The sequence below is a fragment of the Staurois parvus genome, unplaced genomic scaffold (assembly GCF_062004578.1).
Source record: "Staurois parvus isolate SC_StPar_1 unplaced genomic scaffold, SC_StPar_1.0 ptg000607l, whole genome shotgun sequence".
NCBI classification, from domain to species: Eukaryota; Metazoa; Chordata; class Amphibia; order Anura; family Ranidae; genus Staurois; species Staurois parvus.
This window is the reverse complement of record NW_028318403.1, coordinates 2,403,648-2,427,464: the sequence shown is the minus strand read 5'-3', so window position 1 is coordinate 2,427,464 and position 23,817 is coordinate 2,403,648. Positions and strand designations below refer to the sequence as shown.

Genomic DNA, 23,817 nt, shown 5'->3' with positions numbered 1-23,817 from the left:
ATGGCTTTTATGTAGCCTGTGAGCCTGGGTATGCCTAATAGGCTCTGTTTTGTACACTTTCTCTTCAACGAAACCTATAAAAAGAATTTTGAAAAAAAAGAAAACAGTGGCTTATTTACAGTCCCTGCATATTTTTTTCAGTACGATGTATGCAGCCATACAAGACCTCAAAGTATTAGTAAAGGATACCTACTATTTTTATATGAACAAATACTGTAAATCTATACTACCATATATTATCATTCACTCTAACAAATAAGGTATGACATGTAGTTCCTACTCTAATCTATAGAAAGATCAGTCCTTATTTTGTAAACTGGTCACCATCATGCTTTCAGGAGCCCAAGCAAGGCAACAATCAGTGCATGGATCATATGTCACTTTTTTTAAAAGTAAAGTTAAATTCAGCAGAATATTATTATTATACAGTATTTATAAAGCGCCAATAGTTCGCTCAGCGCTGTACATTACAAATATTGTATTATATTGTATATATTATTGTATTATATTGTAATATCGAATATGAAAGCTTATTATTACCAGTTTGATTTCACATGTGCTGAAATGAAATTAATCCCAAATGCTTCTTTACTGAATCCCAGTAAATCATGAATGTTTTGTCCATATGTCCCTCTTTAACTCTAATGAAACCTGCCTGTAGCCTTTGCAGATGTTTATATAACTGCTTTCTTATTGCAGATGTACAGCAGACAGTTCCAATAGATAGAGTAACACACTGATTATGCCCATGGGTGTGATGTGGAGAAATCTGCCAAATGTACAATGCAGGTGTTCACAAATTGCCATATAGTGTAAACTGTTCCTGGCAGATGTTTTTATGCTTGAAGATAATCCATTGTTATAGGAATACACACTACAAGGCAGATGTTTTAAGAACCACAATTCACTTGCATTAGTATCCAATAACTGCATACATTTAAAATCCTGCCAAGTGTATAGTCAGGAGTATCACAGTCTTCAGTATACTGGCGAAGAAAACTATGTGGCCAGCTCTTTCCAGTAAATTCTTTTATATACAATATGTGAAAATCCACTTCTTGGAGTAGACAGTGCAGTATCATTTTCCTTCAGGGCATCATTATCCACTTCTTATAGAAGCAGTGAAAGTTTGATATACAGTACATGTGTATAATCCACTATACAGCAGATTCACTAATTTAGTTTCAATTATTCAGCTCAATTTGGCCATAACTATTTAGGAAACATAGAAATCAGATAATAAATGTGTTGGGTATATGAATCTCCTGCAGCATAAATATTAGTGTTCTGCCAATATGATCCTACATACAGTCAAAACAGTAAAAAGGGCTGTTTTCAATGCCGTGTGTTCAAAGTGTAGCTAAACCCAAGGACAAAAATGTTATACATTGCAGCTTAGCTGTCATTAGATGTGGTGACTGTTAGTTTTCTTTTTTAAGATTTGTTTTTCTCTTTATTTTTTACCTGATGATTCTGCAAGCACCACACTGTATGTCCTGGTTGACAACTCTTCCACAATATATTGTACTTATAGAGCTGCAAAGTTGTCACCCTAAGCTGCTTGTTCCTTATTGGAACTGCAGAAAACCTCCCTATCTCCTCTTCTCCATAAAATAAGGAAGAAGTGTTCTGACTGACAACACTGCTTGGGATTAAAGCGCAATCCAGGCAGACAGTACACAAAGTTATTAGCCTACTGAATTTCTTGATAGTTACCAGGCATTTTCATGTATTTATCGAACTGATGTAGTAATACCATTTCAGTGGTATGTTTAGCAAACCAAAAATAAGAGAAATTCATTGTTAGGGTGCACATACAGTACACATTCAAATATTACCTGTTGATCTTTCCAGTAACACTCACTGCACTGTATCTATGGAGAAGCAGCAGTGTCACACTAAGTATGTCAGGACCAGGGGCGGACTGACCATTTGGAAACTCGGGCACTACCCGAGGGCCCGGGGTCAGTATGGGGCCCCATAAGATGCCCCTGGTACCTTTTTCATAGGCTTTTTTGAGTTTGGGCAAGGACACAGGGGCCCCATGATCCCCTATTGCCCAGGGGCCCCATGAGTTGTCAGCCCGCCCTTGGTCAGGACTACAGAACAGCCCCCCCTCCCCCTACCTTCATCTATAATGGAGGGGTGGGGTTGTTCTGTACTTCAGAGGCAATCTAAGTAGGAAAATCAGATTGCTTAAGATAACACTGCAGATTGCACAGGACAGCACTGGATTTCTGGTATGAGCAACAGGTATTTTTTTTGCCTTTATCAAACAGCTTTAACAAAACAACAACACACTTGGCATAATTAACACCAAAAAAGGGAGCAAATAAGAAAGTTCATTATTAGGGTTTACATACACTTTAAGTATCCTCACATAGAGATTTAAAATAATATTGGAGCATAATTTGATATTTGTGAAATTATCCTTGGGCATACAACTACTGTGTCCAGTAGTGATGTAGGGTCTGGCGTTTGGATCCACAGCTCTCACATGGGAACCAAGCATCTGACACACCTGGACGGAAGTTGGATGCCATCGGCGACCACAGCTCCTGAACAGAAGGAAGTCGAGAGTCACCACCTGCCAGACAGGTAAGTACAGCTGATCTTTTTTCACAGGATACTTGGACTCAAAAAGTGAAGATCTGCAATGTTATAGGGAACATCTTGAAATATTAATTGTGCCTAAACAGTGCCGTTTTTATCTTGGACATGTTCTGAAAATTAGCATGGCACTTCCTGGTATGTGTGCCTAGGAACTCCTGTTCAACCTCAATGTTTGTACACTGTATACTGTATCTTCAGTGTGAGAGTTCAGGTTTACACTAACCCGATGTTTTAACCGTATTGGGCCATAGTTCACCCCCTTAGTTCAGCTACGTTTTGTAGTGTGAGTGATCCAAACTGTGCCTGGACTGCTTGTAAGACGTGTTCTGGGCAGTGGTGTCACTAGGGTTGGTGCCACCTGGTGTGGTAAAACATGATGTCACCCCCTCCTCTCCCCCAATAATTTTTTTCCCATATGCCACTGAGCACTGAGCAGGCTAGCGCAGGGCAGTAGACACTAGGCAGGCTAGTGCATTGGGCTCTCTCCTGTCTAGCCAGCCAGGCTGCCACAGTGTCTTGCAGGCGTTGGGCAGATTAGTTTTGGACCGGCAATGCACAGTCACGGTGCACATCCAAAACCAGCCCCTGTAAATGTTGCAGTCGATGTGCTGTCACGGATGGGGGTGACAGTTACAGCATCGTGCGTGGATATCATTTCCTACTTAAAATAAACTTATATATAAATATATATATAAAATCGAGCGCAGTATGAGGATGTAGATAGGGTAGCTGCTGGCACTAAAAGGCACCTCGTGAACCTCCAGAGTAATGGTAAAATATGAAAGTGCAGCGCTAACTTAAACAATGATTACACATAAGATAGATCCCATATGAATGTGGATCGGCAAAAAAGACGGCGTCAGTTCATCAGATGTGCTAAATACGTATACAGTCTCCAACACTTGAAGAGCCAGGGATAGTAGATATCAGAAATGATAAAGAAAAGCCAAGTAATGCACTGACCAGATAGCGCAAGTTAAAGCGCATGGGACATTTAAGACCTGTCCCTGGTACTCAGCCACTGTATCACTGGAGCAAGGCGGTGTCATCTATAGGGTGACCACTAGATGTCATCTGTCCGGATGGAAGCTGTGTCCAGCCACTGTGTTGATGGATCAGGTGGGTGTTGTCTGTAGGGTGACCACTAGATGTCATCGGTTCCAGGAGAAGCTGTATCACGGATCCAGGGATGTCACTGCAGATGTGTTCTTGTTAGGCACAATCCCAGGACCTACTGGATTTACAGGCTCCCCAGAAATAAAGAGCCCGTGGAAAAAGGCCTCAAATAGTGTGATAACGTTTATTTAAAATTGAACAATCAGAAAAGAACTTACTTAGCAAAGGTACAGCTGCTTATAAACGGCCAGACCGGAGGTACATGTACATAAGATAAACATAGCTTGGCACTTCCCTAACGCGTATCGTGTAAGTACACATCATCAGAGGGGACTGTGCCAGTGTTAAGTGTGGTGTTTTAAACCTAAAAAGGCGCCAAAAACACCGCAATGCGGCGGCACCGTTATTGCCGGTTCGCGCATGCGCAGTAGCGATCGGCCGTTCGCGCATGCGCAGTAGCGTCCGCGGCGGCCATTTTAAAGAAGACCGACATGAATGTATGGACATACAGGTGTTGGTTCTGCAGTGATCTTACTGGGAATAAGATACTGCAATCCTAAAAACGCACGGGGCAAGTATGGTAATGCGTGGATCATACTGTGTGCCCCCTTGTAGCAAAAAACGGCCTGGTGAAAGGCAAGGTTATAAAAATATAAATGAGTGGGATCTCATATATGAAGTGATTCTGGCACTGAATAAAAACCAAATACATCAAATATGACAAACATGTGGATTAAAAAACATCTGGTTAAAAGTAATAACCATGAAATATACAATTATAAAACCAAATGTACTGAGATTATGGTGCATCGAATATGTTAAAGCGATCAAGAGATAAAGGTGCATCGACTTTTTTAAAAACGATCTAAACACTCAAATGGAAATACAGATAAAGGCAAAGTAAAAGTAATCTGATTAAGAAGTGAGATCATGAAAAGTGCTTAAAGATCGATCAGCTGGTATCGATAAAACAATTGATATCTAATTCTACATTTAGTCCTTGTGGAGCTTGGGACTGTAGAAGATAAATCCACTTGGTCTCAAGCATAGAGACCGCGCGTTTTTTGTGGGTACCTCTCCAGTTACTTTTGATGATATCTATACCCACAAATCGCAGGGAGTGTGGATTCTTATTGTGTCGCTGGCGGTAATGCATAGACAGGGAGTGCTCCTTGTAACCTTTCTTAATATTGACCAGGTGTTCCCTCAGCCTGTCCCGCAGTCTCCTTGTCGTTCTACCGACATATTGCTTCCCGCAACTACATTCCAGAAGGTAGACAACATAGGAGCTGTAGCACGTAATAGTAGACTGAATGTCAAATGATCTACCGGTAGCATTTGAACAAAAACTTTTTATCGGGTTCTTGTGAATGCCATTACAAATGCATATCATACATCTGTTGCAAGGAAAAAACCCTTTTCTATTCAGAAAATCAAACGTCAATTGCTTAGGAGGATTGACAACGTTGGGGGCTAGTCTGTTTCTTAATGCTGGTGCTTTTTTATAGATGATTTCTGGGTGTTCCGGTAGGGCTTTACACATCACCGGATCGTTCTTAAGAATGTTCCAGTTCTTCCTAATGATAGTGGCAACTTCTTTATATTGCATCGAGAAGGCAGTTGTAAAAGGACAGAAAATCTCTTTATTGGTCTTATGTTGGGTAGTTAACAGATTGGCCCTGTCCAAACTAGCCACTCGGTCAATCTCCATATCCAATAGTTGGCTGTCATAGCCCTTTTCTATGAATCTAGTTCTAAGAATGTTGGATTGTGCAATGTAGTCTTGCATAGCACCACAGTTCCGCCTTATCCGAAGGAATTGTCCCCTAGGAATGTTATCCAGCCACCTAGGCAGGTGGCAACTGTCTTTTGGGATGTACCCATTCCTGTCTGTACCTTTAAAAAAGGTTTTGGTGGTAATTCTAGTACCGTCATTAATGAGGGTGAGATCCAGAAAATCAATACTACTGTAACTATAATTGAAAGTGAGCTTAATATTTAGGTTGTTATAGTTTAGAGTGGTAAAAAAATTGAGTAGTGAAGAGTCATCGCCATCCCATAGCAACACTATATCGTCTATGTAGCGTCGGTAAAAACGCAAATGTGGCCACTCCATGGAATATATCACCTCCTCCTCCCATCTTGCCATAAAGATGTTTGCTAGGCTAGGAGCGAATTTCGCGCCCATTGCTACGCCTGTGGTCTGCAGGTAATACTTATTATCAAACCAAAAGTAATTGTGCTTCATTGCGAAGCTTAATAGTTCCAATAAATATTGCTTCTGAATGTGTGGTATGTCTATGGCCTCATTCAGATAATATTCTGCCGCCTCTAAACCATCTGCATGCTTGATATTACTGTAGAGAGAAGCAACGTTCGCCGTTACCAGAAAGGTAGGCTTCTCTATTTTAATGTCCATGATCTCAACCAGGATTTGTTTTGAATCCCTCAGGAAAGATGGCGTGTTGCGCACTATTGGCTGTAGGAAACAGTCAATATATTCACCAACCCGGGAGCACAAGGACCCTATGCCACTCACAATGGGGCGACCTGGAGGGTTAATTGGGTCCTTGTGGATCTTGGGCAGGCAGTACAAGACCGGAAGTCTGGGTACCGTAGGGCACAAAAAATCACGCTCTTTTTTATTCAGGATTCCCGAATCGGATCCCCTTTTTATCAGAACCTTCAAAGCTTTTTTGTATGACAAAAGAGGGTTACTCGGAAGCTCTAAATAGGTGTCTTTATCCTGGAGGATATTCTGCACTTGCATTAAATAGTCTGATTTATTCATGACCACAACTCCTCCCCCTTTGTCCGCTGGTCTGATTACCAACTCCTTTTCCTTTAATAATACATTGGTCATCATGTTAATCTTGTCTTGGTTAAATGACTTATTGTACCGTTTTTTTACCCGTATATTATCAAGATCTTTAAGGACCATATTTTTAAATACATTGATATATGATTGTGCCTGGGGGTTAAACAAGGACGCATTCTTGAGATTGGTGTTCTTGAAATTAGGGTTACTCACATTGGATGTTACACTTGTGATAGGTTTATTTAGAAAATGTCTCTTCATCGCAAGTCTCCTTACAAACTTGTGGATGTCTATAAAAGTATTAAATTTGTTTAGTTTAGCCGGTGGAGCAAATTTTAGTCCTTTGTTTAGAAGATTTAGTTCTTCATTAGTGAGGATCTTATTGCTGAGGTTAAAAATGCCTGAGCTATTTAGGTTTTCCTTCTTTTGTCGGTTAACCCTTGCTCCTCCTCGTTTTCCTCTCGTCCTAGACCCCTTTTTCGTCCTGAGCCCTCCCCTAAAAAATGATGTTGGTTTAGGGTATTGGGTGGTTGTAAGTTAGCTCCATATTGTGAGTATCTGTAATTGGAGGAGGGGGACAGTCTATGTTGATTTGGGAACTGTCTACCCTGTTGTGTCTGGTAACCCCTTCCATGGGGTGTCCGATAATTAGGACTGTTATAATGGTCATAAGTATGTCTGTCATTGCGTTGATTCCATCCGTCATCATAGTCATCCCTAGAGTGAATATAGGACGGAACTCTTGGACGGAAATTACTTTTTTGTTGCTGATGAGGTCTGGATATGGCATATTGTTCCTGATGATTCAAGGGATGTGACCTCATATCCCTGTTGCCTATATTAGGACTTGGGTGATGTCTAATGGCATCAAACCTATTATGAGTGGAAATGTTATACTCATAATTGGGTACATTCTCCGAATGATGTCTATAGTTGTTATTAGGAGTATGGGGAGGTTTGGCAACTTTTTTGCGTTTTGCATTATTTTTTGTTGTATTGTTTTTAGTGGGAATGGTTACAGTTTCCATCTGAGTGGAATCTACATAATCATAGTTCTTGGCTTCCCATCTAAATACTGTTTTGTCCTTATAGTCATGGAGATCTCTGAGATATTTTTTCTTTTTCTTATATCTTTGCTCTTTATCTGTTTTTTCCAATAGCTGTTTCAGTTTTTCAGACTCATTCATGTAATCTTCCCTGCCCATGTAAGGCACTAATAATTCCTTGGTTTTATTGATTTCTCTATCTAAATGTGCAAGTTTCTTTCTTTTTCTAATAATGAGGAATTTGAGCAAATTTAATTAAACTAAACTATATTTGAACTGTCATTTCTCCCCCCAGAAAAAAGAAGGTGAATATGTTCAATCTCAAAGGATTTTACCCCTGTAAAAAGTGTTCCATATGTAAAACAACAGGTATTAATAGTAGATCTATTAAGGATTTCACTTCCCAAAACACAGGAAAGAGTTTTGAAATAAAAAAGTTTATTTCTTGTAATTCAACATTTGTTACATATTTATTAGAATGTTCGTGCCACTTACAATATGTGGGCAGAACGTCAAGACCCCTTCATAAAAGATTGAGCGAACATGTTAATAATATTAGAAAAGGTAAAAAAGACCACTGTCTCTCCAGACATTTCAGGGATATCCACAATTGTGATCCGGGGACCCTGAAATTCTGTGGGATTGATTCTATAGAAGCTCACTGGAGAGGTAGTGATAAATTAAAATTTTATCACAAAATGAAACATTCTGGATATTCCAATTAAGAACTCTTAGACCTAGAGGATTAAATGTGGATTTAGATCTTAATTGTTTTATTTCTAATTTTTAAATAATAATAAATGTCTTATTTTATCTTAGTTTTAAGTTAATTTTATAAATATTTTAAAATCAATATTCTCCTAGCTTTTTTAGGTTAAAACAAAATTAATTTATATTTATAATGAATTATATCTCTATGTGCAATCTATGAGGATATTTATATTTTAGATGAGATGGTAATATTTATTATGACCAGTAGGGGGTGCTAAGTGTAGACACCAGTTCAAATATAGTTTAGTATATGAGATGGGTACCAGGATATATATAAAGTAGGGGATATTAAATATAATAATGTTTTTATTATTGTTTTTATTAATTCAATGTGAAATCATGGTTAGTTAAAATGTAATTTTTGTATCTTGGACTATTAAGATATAGCTGCTATATCGAATGCAGTTCCACTGGGTATGCTCCTAATTTTTGATTGCATAGGGAGTGTACTTCCTGCTATTCGGCTGTGCGGTTTAGTAAGGGCGATGTTTCCCTGTTCCAATATGGCGATCGGAGTATCGTCAGTCAATCGAGGAGTGGTATTTATTGTGGCCAGGTGTCAGGACGTCTCTCTCTCTCTTATGATTAAGTCCCGGATGTGACGAAACGCGTCAAGAGGAAGTGACGTCATATGCAAGAAGCAGGAACCGGAAGTGTTACAGCGGCCATCTTTGTTGGGGAATCGCTGGATACCTGTGTATGAACTGCCTGGAAAACTGTGGGAACTGCCTGGTAATCCCCAGAAAGTGGGGTTTTGTCTCAATCGCATATTTTAATGTAAGCAGACTTATTAAAATGTTATTTTGAATACATGGAGGTACGTCATGGCTAATTTCTATTATACTGGAGCCTGGTAAACCCATGATTATAGACTTGGGAAAGTGGATGGCATTACAACATCACCCTAACAATAAGTGAAGGAGGAGAGGAGGAGAAAGTTCCTTTGGAGGATTTCTACTAATTATACTATAAAGGCGTGGTTTTTCTCTACTGTTGGTAAGGGTACATTTGCCTTACTCACTAGAAGTGTCACGTGTGGATAGTAGTTTCACTGAGTGTTTCACTTCAGGATTTCAGAATTTTTTGAGCACGAGTATTTTACTATTTGTTTGGAAGGTTTTCACAAGTGTTTCACTATCACTTAGTGTTGCACAACTTTATGATACTCATTTGTGTGTGCATGTAAGCGTATATATATATATATTTTTTTGTTTTTTTGTTTTTTTTTTTTGTTTTGATTATATTATGGTAATGCACTATTGTGAGTTTCTTTATCTTTGAGGTTTTTCACATAAATCACCGAACACAATCAACGCTGCAAGATACACATCCTTTTTTTCGGTTCTACTATTTTGATTATCGAGACACTGGACTTTTATGATTTAGTTTTGATCATTGGGACACTGGACTTTATGATTTTTTGTTAGTTCACATATAGAACTATATGGGGAAACTTTTGTTGTTGTACATATAGGTAGATTATTTGATAAAAGAGGGAAGATTCTCTTTTGGACTAATTTATTTTATTCCTAAGAATTACTGGCCTACAATAAAAAAACAACATATTTCCATGCAGAACAATGTACCGCTTTGAGCACAGAAATACTGACATAATCAGACCACTAGGGAAGTTAATGGATGGTCTTGGAATTACAATTATGAGAATAAGGATCCTTTTGCAGTCCTACTAATGATTAACCGACAGCTAGCTAACAAAACTGACAGAAGTAGCATTGTGTTTAATTCAAAAACTGTGAATAGTTCTGTAAACCTGCAATACAATCACTTAAACTGAAATTGCAATATGTTTGTACACACGTCTACCACAAATACATACAATGAATACATTGCATGCAAGCAACTACCTAAGAACATTGAATACATTTAAATTCGATGTATGTAACATTTACAAACACAATGAAAGAACTTACAGACATACTGTAAATTCCTTCATTACCATGCCATTTTTCAGTTTTTAGTGGTTACACGGACAAGAACTTTAATGACATCCCAGTCTTATTCCGTAGGATTCAATATTGAGTTGGCCCGCCCTTTGCAGCTATAACAGCTTCAACTCTTCTGGAAGGCTGTCCACAAGGTTTAGGAGTGTGTCTATGGGAAGGTTTGACCATTCTTGCAGAAGCGCTTTTGTGAGGTCAGGCACTGATGTCGGACGAGAAGACCCGGCTTGCAGTCTCCGCTCTAATTCATCCCAAAGGTGTTCTATCAGGTTGAGGACAGGACTCTGTGCAGGCCAGTCATGTCCCTCCACCCCAACTCTCTCATCTATGTCTTTATGGATCTTGCTTTGTGCACTGGTGTGTAGTCATGTTGGCACAGGAAGGGGCCATCCCCAAACTGTTCCCACAAACATGTAAGCATGAAATTGTCCAAAATGTCTTGGTATGCTGATGCCTTAAGAGTTATCTTCACTGGAGCTAAGGGGCCAAGCCCTACCCCTGAAAAACAACCCCAAACCATAATCCCCCCTCCACCAAACTTTACACTTGGCACAATGCAGTCAGGCAAGTACTTTCCTCCTGGCAACCACCAAACCCATGTCCATCGGATTCCCAGGCATAGAGGCGTGAGTCGTCATTCCAGAGAACACCTCTCCACTGCTATAGAGTCCAGTGGCGGTGTGCTTTACACCACTGCATCCGATGCTTTGCATTGCACTTGGTGATGTAAGGCTTGGATGCATTGCTCGGCCATGGAAACCAATTCCATGAAGCTCTCTACACACTGTTATTGTGCTAATCTGAAGGCCACATGAAGTTTGGAGGTATTTAGCTATTGACTCTGCAGACAGTTGTGCGCTTCAGCATGCTCTGACCCCGCTCTGTCATTTTACGTGGCCTACCACTTCGTGGCTGAGGTGCTGTTGTTCCGAGTTGCTTCCACTTTGTTATAATACCACTAACAGTTGACTGTGGAATATTTAGTAGCAAGGAAATGTCACTGATAGACTACTTGCACAGGTGGCAACCTGTCATGGTACTGCACTTGAATTCACTGAGCTCCTGAGAGCGACCCATTATTTCACAAATGTTTGTAGAAGCAGTTTGCAAGCCTAGGTGCTTTATTTTTTACTCCTGTGGCCATGGAGGTGATTGGAACACCTGAATCCAATGATTTGGAAGGGTGTCCCAATACTTTTGGCAATATAGTGTATACTCAAGTGGTTAAAAAACTCCACCTTAGCTTCAGGAGTGTGGTCTGTAGCCTAAATATTGTGAGCCTACCTGTTTTCAGTGTTATCATCAATCCTTTCTTTGTTAGCCTAAAATTTGTTTTTGGTTATAGTCAGACTCACTGGGCACTCTGCTGCTGTCTTAACCAAGCCTTCATACTGTACAATGTAGCCTTTTATCTTATTCCTGTATATTATTCAGAGAGGGTGCATGATCACATTACTGAGGATTTTTATCCATGTTTGACTCAGCTAAAGTGCATCCAAATCTTAGAACCCAAGAGTGAGATTTTACTTATTATTATTTACACATTATGTACACAGTGAAAGAGCAAATTTCAAGAGATATGGGATCTTTAGCTTTCCCAGGATACCAGAATGCTGAGTGGCATCACACTCATCTTAAGTGAGCAGGCTGAAAGGTATTTTTCCTCTTTTCTTTAATTTTTTTTTTAAAGTTTCAGATTTGTTTTTTCCTAGGCAATCTACAGAGGAGGGCTACTCTATAGGGCGTTGTTGTGAACTGCAAGTTCTGCTTTAATCAATCATTTTTTGTCAATAATCTTCATGGTCATTGCAAGTGGGAGTGTGGCAGGGAGTGTCCTTATATTGTCCTTGTTTCTGATTTCACAAACTTGGGAGATATGAATGTGTAATAATAATTTAACTACTACAATGATAACACATTTTTTTCTGCTTAAGAATTTGATGTTTGCTATTTATTTGTAGAGGTAAGTGTACTGTTGGTTTCATGATGGCAGAAGAGATATACTGACACTGCAACACAATGTAATGTCAAGAAATAAGTGGATCCAACCATACAAATGCTGTGTAAAGAATGCAATAAATAAACATTTGACTGCTTGGTGCTTTCTTCCAATCACTGGCAGTATTTTTTCTTGTCCAGGTCCTTGTACTCCTCGCTATAAGTTGCTTTGGAGAAACACAGGGCGGCTTTTCTGTCACACTCACAGATGTGCATCTCACATGGATTGTTATCATCTGCATGGGAGGAAAATCACACTGTAAAACCAGGCTTACTTCTTTATCTACATTACAGTAAGGTGGTTTCCAACTGGACTACATTTGAGGTTGCTTTCAACAGGCTTGTAGCAATTGCCCAATACCCATACAGTGGCCTTTCACAACATTTTACAGCAGAGGAACCCTTGAAATAAATTTCAGGTCTTTGGAAAACCCTACTAAAGTAATTTATTGGGGGTCAGATGTCAGAGAAATTTCCCCTTACATTGGTGGTCAAAATACCGCCCTTACAGACAGATAAAAAGATCATTGGTGTCATGCCTCTGACTCTGCCAAGTAGCATTGGTCCAAGAAACTATGCCAGTAGCATCAAATACCATCAAAGGGAGGTCAATCAAACACAGCTCAAAGAGCCCCTAGCAACCTCTGGAAGAACCTTGGTTGAGAATGACTACTATGCAGTATGGTTTTATAGCGAACAATTGTTTGCCTCTGACAGGCATAGGCACTTACTTTAAAAAGAGAAAACTATACATTTTATTATGAGTGCCTTTATGTATGTTTTATGTAGCCTGGTGTCTGCTGGCTAGAGAAGCTCTCAGGGCTCCCTCTGGCTGTTGTGCTGCAGGCTCTGCTACAAAGCAGGCTGTGTGTTCCAGCTTGATTTTCTACCCTTTCCCTGCTGCTGCACTAAGTTACCGGCAGCTGAGTGAAGAATCCTCTACACACCCCTTCTGCCTTCTCCCACTTCTCCTTGCCTGAAGATGATGCCTCCTGCAATCAATACCGGGACTTGTAATCTTCAAGGAGCATGTATAGTGTAACTGAATGGGGCAGTGAGGTACAGGAGCCTGCAAAGCCTTGAAAACAGAGGGGGAGAGCAGGAGTTTTCATTTCAGTGAGGAAGTGGGGTCCTTGTCAAGAGGAAGTGAAGTGATGCAGATCTGCTACTTGGACCTGCAGGTGCCCCACCAGAGAGATTGCCACAGAGGGCTGGTGTATGTAGACCGGAGCTGTTTCTTGTGTGTATAGAGGCTGAATATTGAGCTACTGAGAGCCTCTTTCTGCTGACTGTGGAGTGCATACCTGCTGCCTGGACCTGTCTGTTCCTACACCAGAGAAACTGAGGTTGTGAGGATCAGAGTATTGAAGACAAACCACCAAAACTGAGGACCCTGATAGCCGCTACCACCAAGTGTCCAGAATAAGGTTCCTGGTGTACCACGACTGGTGAATGGATTCAGTTGTGCTTGTGTTCTTACTGTTAGTGATCCAATACAACCAGAGACTGCCCTTTTGCCTAACAGCCCAAAAGTAGTTCACTGCATGAAGTCTTAAAGAGGAGGTAGTAAGTGCACCACTATCTAAATGGGCCCCCTTGTTAGAAATCCTAAAATTTGCAAATTTGCAAAATTAGATGCCAAGCACTATACCAACAGAAATGGCTTCAGGGGACTGGTTCCCCAGACAGGTAACTAAAACTTCTTTTTATTATTTTTCTAGGCATAAATGAGGATTTAACCCTTGCAGTATTTGTGAAAAACAAGTGTTAAGCTTACTTGTGCAGGTCACAATGTTATTTTCACATCTGTATGAGTAGAACTCTGTGTAAGGATTATCAAATATGGGGGTACAGTTTGCAACTGATTTGTATTCACTATAGCAGTCATCGTGAATCTGGCAGCACCTGCATACAAAAGGAGATACAGTTATCAGATTTTCATAGGAGTGTACATCAAAAGATTCAAAGTGATACTAAACTCTGGTTTAAAAAAGTAAATTTACGTATTTAATATTAACTGAAGAAGGTACATACTATTGTTCTCAGCCTCCTCCAAATTTCCAAATTCCTTCCTGTTAGAGTGGCTACACTCATTCTCCATGGTCTACCTTTAATCTAACTGTATGTAGGAATGTAGCCACCCTCTGTTGTTCTTTCCTAAGCTTGACTAGGTACTATGGACTATGGGATGTTTAATGTGCATAGAGCAGTGTATATACAATAGTAAGTGATCAAGTAGAAACAAACCTTTTGTGTTTATTTAACCTGAATTTGGAAATTTGGTGAAGACTCTGTAAGATTTTGTACACAAGGGCACTTACATACAAGCTGGATTGTGTTTCAGGGGTGCAATCTCGTTCCTCAGAGCATCCCCAAAATGCATCAGCTCGCTGGGTTGCATGTTGGGGGTTCCTACACCTCGTATCATCTTTTGGTTTTTAATGCATTTTTATCTTCTACTTTTGTGAGTACCCATTTGTTATGACACTTGTCTTGAACAATAAATCACTGGCAATGCACTAGGTGCTTCCCCCCTCCTGTTTGTTCTTTTTGTAAAGGGCTAACTGTGTTAGTGCACCTGTGCTACTGCAACATGTTATCATGCATTATGGGCTTTTTTTAAATTGCTGTTCATTTTGAATGGTCTGGCCAATGCATCTTAACATCCCAAAAACGGGGCTTGCACAGCAATTTAGAATAGATATGTGGGTTTCATGTTGACTAGGGGGCCTTACATATTACAGACTGCCCACCATGGAATTCCATGTTGAATAGAAAGATATTTAATTGCAAAAAAGACATTTAGTGCAAAAATAGTTTAGATACAGTTAAAAAAAACTTACCTATCCAGTTCATCTACAGGAGTGCCAGAGCCTCCAAGCCCACAATAGCAGCCATATCCATTGTACTCATTCAGTGGCTTACTATTTGGTATTGTGCACTTGATAATTTTTCGGAACTGTAGGAGATTCTTGGACTGAGGTCTACCAGAGATGATTGTCACTGTGAAAAGGGAAACAGAGATATGTGTGTTGGGCTGTTGTCTGCACTAAAGTTAGATAATTAAATATGTATTAAATAGTCAGTCCAAACACATGGTATTGAGGTACCTTCAATTATTTTTCCCATAAAAGTATTTATTTATTTATGAAAATAAGAACTACAAAGACGATGTAATCAAATTGGGAGTAGCCCATAATAGTACAAAATCATTTTAGAGTAGCATACAGTAACAGAAATTGCAATGTACAGTTACTGGAAAGCAGAACAGTACAGTACCGTACCCTTCCTTAGACATTAGACATTAGAATACCAGGATTCGGGATACTTAGTTGCTGAAAACCCAACTTGGATTAAAAGAGAACAAAAAAGGTGCTTTGGTTGTGGGGGGAAAAATTGAGTTTTAAGAGTTCTTATTAAAAAAACCCACAAATAAATAAAATGAAAAATACATACAGGTAAATGCCAAAATTCTGAAATAGGTGCTCCAGTGAAGTTGTCTGTTGCCATCTAGGATGCTAATATGCAGTATGTTTGAAAAAGGACCAGAAAAACAGACGTCAGCACAGAATCTACTGAAAGAAAAAAGCATCCAAAAGAAGAAGAGATGGAGAAAAGGCCAAAAAAAGAAAAAGTGAAAGATGGGGGGGAAAAGATATAAAAAAAAAGGGGAGGGTAGAGGGCGGGGGGAAGTAAAGAAAAGTAATAGTTTAGGCAGCAATAAAAACTCTATATGCTCTTCTGACAAATAGAGTATTGACACCAGGGGCGGACTGACCATTTGGAAACTCGGGCACTGCCTGAGGGCCCGGGGTCAGTAGGGGGCCCCATGACATGCCCCTGGTACCTTTTTCATAGGCTTTTTTTAGTTTGGGCAAGGACACAGGGGCCCCATGATCCCCTATTGCCCGGGGGCCCCATGAGTTGTCAGTCCGCCCCTGATTGACACCCTCAATTTTGTAGCCTTTGAGTGGAAAGTAGTTTGGTGTGGTGAATTACAACCCTCTTATGTCTGCAGTCTCCTTGCGCCCTGTAGTTGAGTTCTCCGATATGTCAGGGCAGTTACTAAATGATCCCAGTCTTGTTAATGAATATTTCTTTTTCTGTTTTATGGTGAATATAGAAGGAGATGATAGATTCAAAGTCAGAAGAAACAGCAAGTAATTACAACAGAGAAAATATGCTACAAGCTTGATAGATAAAAATAGACTAGGACATTTTCTTCAGTACAGATGTTAATTTATATTAAAAACCCTGTATGGGTTCCATTCCCCCTCCTTTATCTATTATACCCCCAAACCAAACCAGATGTAGTGCAGGCCCACTTTACACTGCCCTGGCTCTCCGCTATGCATAGACTGCATATATTGCAGTCTTTTCAGATATTTATTTGTAAAAAATGTTGAAAACCATTTCCTTCCACTTCACAGTTATGTGCCACTTTGTGTTGGTCTATCACATAAAATCCCAATAAAATACATTTATGTTTTTGATTGTAACATGGCAGAAAGCAGGGAAGTATAAGGGGATGAGAGAAGCTGCACACCACTAGCTAAATAGGGCACAAGAAATGTGAACGGCCTCAACCTTTAGCCCCTCCTGAGCTTTCTGATGCATTGTTCTATTGATAGCTTGTTCTATTGAAAAACAACAGATGTACTGGTAAGATCACCACGTAAAAATAGAAAAGAAAGCCAGTCAGTGCATCTAACACTACCCTCTCTTGAAATTGACTTTGCTGCTGTCCAGGGGTGTCTCTGTTGCTCCTTCAGTGTAGTGGAAACACTCTAAGGCAGGAGGTGTGTTACTGGCCAGAGCAGCAGGTGAAAATAAAGGGAAAAAAGCCTAATAAAAGAAAACTAATGCATCCTTCACATCTAAGAATTGGTAATCTGCAATATAATAAATGTTTGCTTTTGGGTTTAATACTGCTTTAAGCTCTCTTCTCTTCAGTTTAACCATTTTAAAATAAATACCATTTGGCATTTAACCCACTGGTATTCTAGCCATTGGCAATACCCATAAATCATCTGTTTTTCAAATATGTTTTTATTAGAAATGATATGTGTTTGGTCTAATCTTCTTTCATCGGTCTTACCTGCTAGAAGCAGAGTCAGGAGTACACGGCGTCTCATGTTGGCACAATGAGGAGTATATGATGGGAACCATCCATCTTATACCAATAAGTGTCCTTGGCACCGAGCTGTGGAATAATGTGTTCCCTGTCCTCAGATATGGGTTTATTAGCTTATACCTGGCACAAACAGCTATGCAGATTACCACACAGACACCAGGAAACACTTTTTTCTGTTTCATGGAATTGTTCATACCTCTGTATTTGAAAAACAGGGAACAGTGATAAGCTACATTTTTTACTGAAAGATACTTGTAATCCATGCATGGCCCAATGTGTGCTAGCAATGTGACCAAGAGCATCAGTGATGTTAATGGAGCCATGTAGGCGTGAAAGTGGAGATAACATGTAGGCGTGAAAGATAACACGACCATGTAAATGGTGGTGCTTGTGCAGTTTTTGGCTGTTTTTGTTAATGTTTGACACAGTTCAGTCCCTGCTGCAAACTCTCACCTCGTTAAAACTGACTTACTTAAAAGTTAAAGTGATTCTAAAGGCTTTTTTTTAAAGAAAAAATAACAAACATGTCTATACTTACCTACTGTGTGCAGTAATAGTAGAAGACATAATATTTATTTATCTTCAATCCACAAGCAATGTGTACACGTGTAATAGAAAGACAATGAAAAAGGTTCACCTGGGTGGGGCACAGAGGATCCAGAAAAAGTCTTACATGCAACCATAGGGATAATCAAGGGAGACTCCCAATAACTGAGGAAGCCGATATCAATACGTAGGCCCATTAACATCACTATAAAGATATAAGTAATAAATCGATAATGCTAACATTATTACTTGTCATTATGTTTCCTCCCAAAATGCTAGTGCACAACACAAATCACTGTTCTATCCCACAATACTTACAAAGAAATTTCACATTTAAAGCTTTTTTCAGCATATATTCCTCTTGGAAAATCAAATATTCAATTCATGTTGTGAACACTGTGCACCTGGAAGGGATTTATAGGAGAAAAGACTACCTATAATGGTATAAAGGTAGATATGTGGTCGGACTGGAGTGGACACTATTATTATACAGGTTAATGTTGTTGGAGGCTGATATTTAGTGTAATGGTGGTCTCTCTTAATCTTAGCTGGCATAGGAGGAATGAATGAAATTGGGGGCATCTATTCCCCCTGAGTGGGGAGTTGCAGCTTGTTAAAGTGTAATAGTACTTTTAAAGTGCTATTAAATGATGTCCTTTTTTGTCAACGATAATCCATACACACCCACAAGTCACGCCCCTGATGACGTCATTGATGAAAAAACACGTATGGAGGAGCAGGAGCGCGTGACATCAGCACACAACGGAACGTGGTGGCCATCTTGTTGGTCAGAAACTTTCCATTCATTATATGGTGACATACTGTTTTATATTCTTGATTGATGTACATATATTACTATGCTTTGAGGCTATACATTTTAAATAATCTTACTACACTATAAGGATTCTTTTTGCAATTTGAATGGGGTTGTCCTCTATGATGATAATTCCTTTGTAGGTTCACCTTCTAGCCCACCTTCTGATGTGAAAGTTTGTAGCCAAAAATTGTCCAAGTCTACGGCTTGCCTTTTGGAATTTATACAGCACTTTTTGACCCATCCATAACTGGGGGTCAACATGATCTAGTAAGAGGCAGAGTGTTTGGTGATGTTGATGGTGAACTTTTTTCTATCTTCTCCTGGCCGTTCTGAGACATCCATAGCAGCACTGAGGTTCCAGTGAAGAGGGGCCTATTCTATATATCTTCATTTTTGTGGATTGGACTTCTAAATTCAAATTTGTTGAAGCGCCGCACTTCTGTATATTATTTTATGTGTATTGTTACCTGCAATATTGTGGTGGCTCCTCATGTGGATTGAATTATTTATTTTTTTATTTTTAATAATTTTATATACCATAGCACGGAATTGTAAAGATTTTTTTCATACACATCCACTACTTAAAGGTCATGTACTATAATCTGTTTTTCATGAAATTGTTTCTTACTGTGTTTTTCTGCCTCTTTTAATTGTCCTCATTGACCCCCAGAACTTCTACTTTTCTCCCTTGCTTCCATTTGTTTGGAGGGAGCATTGCACATTAGTTATTGTCAGGTTGACCGTGCACACTTCAGATCCTATAGTCCATAGTACCTAGTCCTTAATTTATCTAAAGAGCAAGCAAGAAAGGAAGAATACATTCCTACAGACAGTAGGACCATGGAGAATGAATGTAACCACCCATTTAAAGAATCTTCCCCTGAGAAAAAGATGAAATAACTAATGAAATAACAATACAGACCTCAGATCACAGCTTCATCCTTTTCTTGCTGCCACAGTCTATCCACTGCTGGTTGTTAGTTACATCTTCACAAGGAGTGGACCTGGCATGGTACTGGACTTCTGCAATGCCATCGTAATGCTAATCAGTTGAATACTCATGTCTTTATTGACACTGCAGCGGTAGCAATCAGGGCCCGCTTGTGGATAAGCTGTAAATCTGCCCAGCATCAGGTAAGTCACAGCAATGTGAAACTCAAACAGATGCCTCTTTAACCACTTACTACCTGGTCACAGTAATTCTACCGACTGGGCGTCAGCGGCGTAAATAAATGTTGCGAGCCTGCCTCTGGGTTTGGGGAGCACGCACGAGCCCTCTGCTTACCCGATTTTGTCCGCAGATGTCAGCCAATGATTTATTGCTGAGACCTGCTGGTCAGCTGATTGCCTCTTGATCATAACCCCTTCCCAGTCAGTGTCATTAGTACAGTGACAGTGTATAGTATTATATCTGATCACTGTACTAGTATCATTATTGATGTTAGTGTCAGTTAGAGTACCTCCCAGCAAGGGTTTGCTAGCACCAGATTCCCCACCACACTATCACAGTCCCACTAAAAGTTGCTGATCACCGTCATTACCAGTATCGCTGCATATATTCCAGTATATATACCATAATTTGTAGATTCTATAACGTTCACACAAACAAATACGCTTATTGAGATTTTATTTTATACCAAAGACATGAAGCAGCATATATTTTGGCCTAAATTTATGTATCACTACCCCTTTGAGAGCTGCTGGCCTTGGGTCCCCCTTTACTTCCTGCACAGCCAGGCAACACACATTTTCCACTTGTATTCAGACACAAGAAACAGCCCATGGGCTTGGTTTTTAAGTTTTCTTAGGGAATTTAACTTGGATAGGGTAAAGGGATTATAGGATGCCCAACTTGATTGCAGATTAACAAATGAGGACAATTTCCTTCTCTAGACTTTTACCTGAATGGCAGGAATTTGACGGTGTTCCAGCCAGGAATATGACATTCTTTAACAAAGTGGTAGCTTGCCACTATGTGGGGGCCCAGGAGCCTGGATTATGTCTCCCCATTGCCACAGTGTTGCTGGCTGCAGGACTCTTAGGTGAGAGTTTCTCTCTCACAGGCAGCCCAGAGCCAGCGTTGACAGTTCTCCCCCTCCACCGCACAAACAGGAGAGCTCTGCTCCTCCTCTTCCTCCTCCCGCCTCTCCTCCTGTGTCAACTGACCGAAAGAGACAAAAGGAGGATTGTGACCCGGAATAAGAAAGCAAATGCTGCAAAAGTGACTGCAGAGCTCAATCTCAGTCTTCACAGGACTTTTGCAGCAGTTGTTTTCTTATTGCGAGTCACAATCCTGCACAATGTCCTTTTGTCTCTTTCGGTCAGCTGACCATGTTGACCGTGCTTTTGCTTATCAGATGGTGTTTTCCCAGAAACTGTACATGCCGTCATAACCTTTAACCCCCCGGTCACATCAAACCCGACTTTGACATCGTGCAACTTACAGTGAAGTCGCACGATTTCAAAGTCAGGTGAACTGCCGATTTCAGGTGCGATTTGCAAGACATCTGACACAGATGTCTATGCAAATCGCACCAAAAGTAGTGAATGTACTACTTTGGAAATCGGTGCGGTTCCAACCAAGTCAAAAGCTGCACCGATATGACCACTGTAATTGTGGACAATAGGGTGCAACTTGGCATACGATTTGCAAAGCATATGGCATGAAAATTGCATGCCAATTCGCATCCAGTGTGACCGGGGTGTTGTACTGTACCTCGTGACACTGCAAATAAATTGGCATCTTCAGTCACTGGGGTTGATTTACTAAGTCCTCATGCACACTTGACATTTTACTGCGGCTGTTTTTGTCTTTTAACGTTTTTTGCTACAGCCAATAAACCCCCCAGCATGTTATCCTATGTCTTCATACACACATAGACTGTAATCAACGTTTTATGGCTGGGACGCTTTTTGGCTGGAAAAAAACACCAATACTAGTGGGTTTCTAGAAGAGTTTTTTAGGTGTAGATACGCTGAAAAACATGGTAAAACACCACAGACTGGCGTTTTGGGACTTTTTTTGCCCCCCAATTTTTTTTCTTGGTAAAAAAAACGCAAACTCGGAAAAACACGGGGGAAAGTTGCTAATTGTGGCTAACGGCTAATGCAAAAATGCTAAAAAAAGCAGAAAAACACATTTTTAATGTGACTTTACACAGCTAATGTTACCAGCGTTATCAAAACGCCAGGGTGCAAGAGGGCTAAAGGCAAATAGACTGTGCACTTTACAAAGCGCAGTTGCACTCTGCAAGTTCAATTGCTCTGAGTATGTAAATGAGCAGAAGTTCTGCTGACTTTTGTTATCCATTCATGTGTAAGCAAAAATGCTGTTTTTTTTTAATTTTCCTTGCATGCGATTGGGTATTCTTTGCAAAGTGAAGCTTTTACTACATTTACTAAGCTCTGGAGCAACTGCACTTTGCAAAGTACACAGTCTGTTTGCCTCTAGTAAATCAACCCGTATATGTGGGGCCCTTTGGTGATCTCAGGGGCCGCATTTGAGACCCCCCTTTAGCTCATTAGTTGACAACCACTGCTTTAAGTAGTTTTCAGAAGTAAACATTTAACCAGAAACAGTGCTCTTTTATAAGTTTATTCATTAAATATGAGCCTTGGCAATGGGCTTAGCACCATCTGCTTCTCTCCCAGCCCCGATGATAAGATAAAACACGGTTGCACTTTTCTCCCCCTGCAGCCAGGCATTGCATCCTGACATGAGCGTAGAGGACATGAACAACGTCTCATGAACCTAAAGAGCTTGTCAAATGCATACATTGCCAAAAGTGTAGGATATCCTAGTGACAAGATCGGATATGAAAATCAAAGTAAAAAGGTATCACTAATTAAACAAACTTATTTTTGTGACAGTGATGCAAACAAATATAAGAAAAAAATATAGTAAAATATTTTTTAAGCATTCATAAAAAATGCAAATTACTCAATAAAGTGATTCAGAAAAATATCTCTAATGTCTCTAAATTCAAATGTAGAAAATTCACCACCAATTGTGCAAAAACTCCTTCACCAATAGAATTAAATGAACTCACCAGAGCAAACTGCTAGTAAAATTATAAACTAGCAAATCGCATATTAGCTCTGGGAGCAATGGTCTTCAGACTGATGACCGGCAACAGAAGGTCTCTTTTATGATGTCCGGATCCTCGTATTCCATATAGGCTCAAAGGGAAGAGAACACAACAGGCAATAGCGTAATATTGTATAGCAGGTTTTCATTTAAAAACATTATATCCAAGCCACTCACATGTAAAGTAAAGTGCCATAAGCCGACACTAGCATGAACCGCAAACACATAAACTGTCTCAAAAGCCAGAGACGCCGGCAGCTTACGGAACGTGGTGACGTCATTCCAAAGCTCCACCCTACGCGTTTTGTCACTTGACGTCTTCAAGGAGCAGAAGATCGTATATGGCCTTGTACAAATATGTCTTTCAACAGCGTGCCTACCAACATTGTAAACAAAGGCAGACATCTTTGAAATCCAGGCTGGCTGACAGTTATGACATTCTACATAGATACAGTTAAGAAAAAACATAGCCACCCTGGGACAGAAAGTATGGTACTCACTGGATTACCTGTGAAAATAAAGATTAAAAAATTCTGATAAAAAAGAAAATTAATGCAGCCACGTCTGAGGACGTAGGAAGAGGTTCCGGTTTGTCCCAATGCAGGGTTTGACCCAAACTTTGCATATTTGATGTTCTGCTGGACTTGACAAGACTGTGATGTGATACTTTGATTGATTCACCTTTTTTGACCTATGTAATGTGGATAAATTAGAGGCCCAAATTTTGTTGGTTCTGGATTATATGTGAGAATTATATACATTTACGATTTACCTTTGTGAACTGTCGACCTCTTGCATCGTAGTGCCTTGAGCGTGGGTTCAAGTGCACCGCATTCCTGTGCAGATCACATGCGCTTTGTGTGCAGTGCGATTGGAGCCTAATCGCACTGCATCCGTACCCTTTTTTGGG

General features: G+C 40.0%; 1 protein-coding gene across 1 annotated transcript; it reads right to left on the bottom strand.

Annotated features, from left to right (window-relative positions):
* Window positions 1–12,260: 12,260 nt before the first annotated feature.
* LOC149449706 (phospholipase A2, minor isoenzyme-like) lies at window positions 12,261–17,492 on the bottom strand. The gene is made up of 5 exons (XM_089692903.1): window positions 17,422–17,492; window positions 15,780–15,841; window positions 15,167–15,326; window positions 14,101–14,228; window positions 12,261–12,559 (listed from the first exon to the last, which is right to left on the bottom strand). Exons 1-5 carry the CDS (start codon window positions 17,490–17,492, stop codon window positions 12,438–12,440), a joined length of 543 nt encoding a protein of 180 aa, XP_089549029.1. The 3' UTR covers window positions 12,261–12,437.
* Window positions 17,493–23,817: the final 6,325 nt, after the last annotated feature.